Genomic DNA, 2121 nt, shown 5'->3' with positions numbered 1-2121 from the left:
TCTCAGCTGGAGCCATTCCAACACACTGCCTCAGGTGTGCTCTCTGCTCAAGGTTGGATGGAGAATAAAGGACTAAGGTGCACTTGGAGTCTCTCAACCAAACCAGCTTCCATCATCATAGCTTTCTGCCCAGATTTTCCTTGCTTATTGGGTCCCCAAATGGGCATGATGCACTGAAAGAGGTCAATCGTGGGTAGGTCTTTGGGCAAAATGCAATGCTGCCTCCTGGATTCACCTCAGTGAGCCTTGCTCTTTGGTGATCAAGCTGGTGTTCTTCCCCTCTTGCACGCTCTCAGAAAAATAATCGGCAGGTCAAAAACTACTTTCTCCACTTCTAGTGGATTCACTCTCCAAACTGGACTTGTCAGAAAACATGAGTCAACAGTTGCCTTAAAATTTCAGTGTCTAGGTCTTGACCTATTTGTAATCTAATGGAAAAGGTAGTGGGTTTTGTGAAAATACAGAGTATGTGGATGTTTAATTATCAAGTGGAACAACTAACCAAACCAGCGACCTGGCTCATGAGCAATAGTGTCACATGTTGCTTACATGGTCGTTCTGGGGATGGGACAGGAATGCATCATTTCCCTGGCTTGTCTCCCCCCATTAGAGCTTTCACGAACAACTTGGCAGAGGCTGTTTTTAAGGATTCTCAGAGGGACCTTGGCCATTGTCCTCCCAGCAATTTCTTCTGTTTTTTAATTAAAAAAAAAAACAAGTAGGGAGCAACCCGGGAGAAGGAGGGCCAAGATGGCAAAAGCAGCAGTCTTCGGGAGAGCCAGGGACAACGTGGCCCAGGCCCCTGTTTGCAGGCCTTTCTGATATATCCATCTCACAAGACATCCTCGTGGAAGGAGAATTCACCATTCCTATGAGATCTCACATTCAGGAATTTGACAGCTCCACGTTAAATGAATCTGTTCAGAATACTATTATGCGTGATCTAAAAGCTGTTGGGAAAAAATTCATGCATGTTTTGTACCCAAGAAAAAGTAATAGTCTTTTGAGAGATTGGGATTTATGGGGCCCTTTGATCCTTTGTGTGACACTTGCATTAATGCTTCAAAGAAGCTCTGTAGATAGTGAAAAGGATGGAGGGCCCCAGTTTGCAGAAGTCTTTGTCATTGTCTGGTTTGGTGCAGTTACCACCACCCTCAACTCAAAACTTCTTGAAGGAAACTTATCTTTTTTCCAGAGCCTCTGTGTGCTGGGTTACCATATACTTCCCTTAACAGTGTCAATGCTGGTTTGCCAGTTGGTCCTTTTGGCCGAGCAGGGACCAATAAACTTCATGGTCCGGCTTTTTGTGGTGATTGTGATGTTTGCCTGGTCTATAGCAGCCTCTACAGCTTTTCTTGCCGATAGCCAGCCTCCAAACCGCAAAGCCCTCACCATTTATCCTGTTTTCTTGTTCTATTTTGTCATCAATTGGATGATTCTCACCTTCACTCCCAAGTAAATCAGGAAATGGAAATTAAAAGCCAGTGAATTGAAAGCTCATCTGAAGGATACAATTCACCATGGAGCTTTGCCTCTGGCCCTCTTTTGTCTAATTTTGGAGATATTTTGAGATGAAATGGGAGCCATAAAGCACCATCGCCACTTATATAAGGAACTGATGTTCGAAAGGTTGTCCTTTTCCTCTTAATGTCATTTCTTGAAAATACATAGTATACACAGTATATGCTGCCTTAAGGCATGATAGGGTCACTGTGGTCCATTTGAGTGACAACCAATGATTTAGAAAGCACATGGATACATCCTGCAAGTTGAGTAGAATTAGTAAGTGTATTTTCAGTTTTGAGAATACCAGTTCAGGTGCAGCTCTTAAATACATTGCCTTATGACTATTAGAATATGCCTCTCTCTTCATAAATAAGAATGGATAGTCTGTATCCATTTTCTTTTATTTCTCTCTTAGGCTTAAAAAGGCAATGACAGAGGTTGGGAAGGGGTTTCATAATTGGGTAGGAGAAAACATGCATTCACCAGTGTTCAGATTTTGACAGGGGAAAATTCTACACTTGTTGCTTTTTTAAAAAGCAAAGGGCAGCTAAAGAATTGGCTTCTTTAGTCTTTCCATATAGTCACCTTTCTGCCATGCTTAACAGCACCTCAGTG

General features: G+C 42.6%; 1 protein-coding gene across 1 annotated transcript; it reads left to right on the top strand.

Annotated features, from left to right (window-relative positions):
- Window positions 1-722: 722 nt before the first annotated feature.
- Window positions 723-1459, top strand: LOC121024451 (protein YIPF6-like; the record flags this gene model as incomplete). Its single annotated transcript, XM_040466681.1, has 1 exon — window positions 723-1459. A coding segment is annotated over one exon (737 nt), but the record flags the coding sequence as incomplete, so codon positions are not given.
- Window positions 1460-2121: the final 662 nt, after the last annotated feature.

This window comes from Herpailurus yagouaroundi, unplaced genomic scaffold (assembly GCF_014898765.1).
Source record: "Herpailurus yagouaroundi ecotype Mexico unplaced genomic scaffold, PumYag 64928, whole genome shotgun sequence".
NCBI classification, from domain to species: domain Eukaryota; kingdom Metazoa; phylum Chordata; class Mammalia; order Carnivora; family Felidae; genus Herpailurus; species Herpailurus yagouaroundi.
This window is presented reverse-complemented; position numbering and strand designations above follow the sequence as displayed.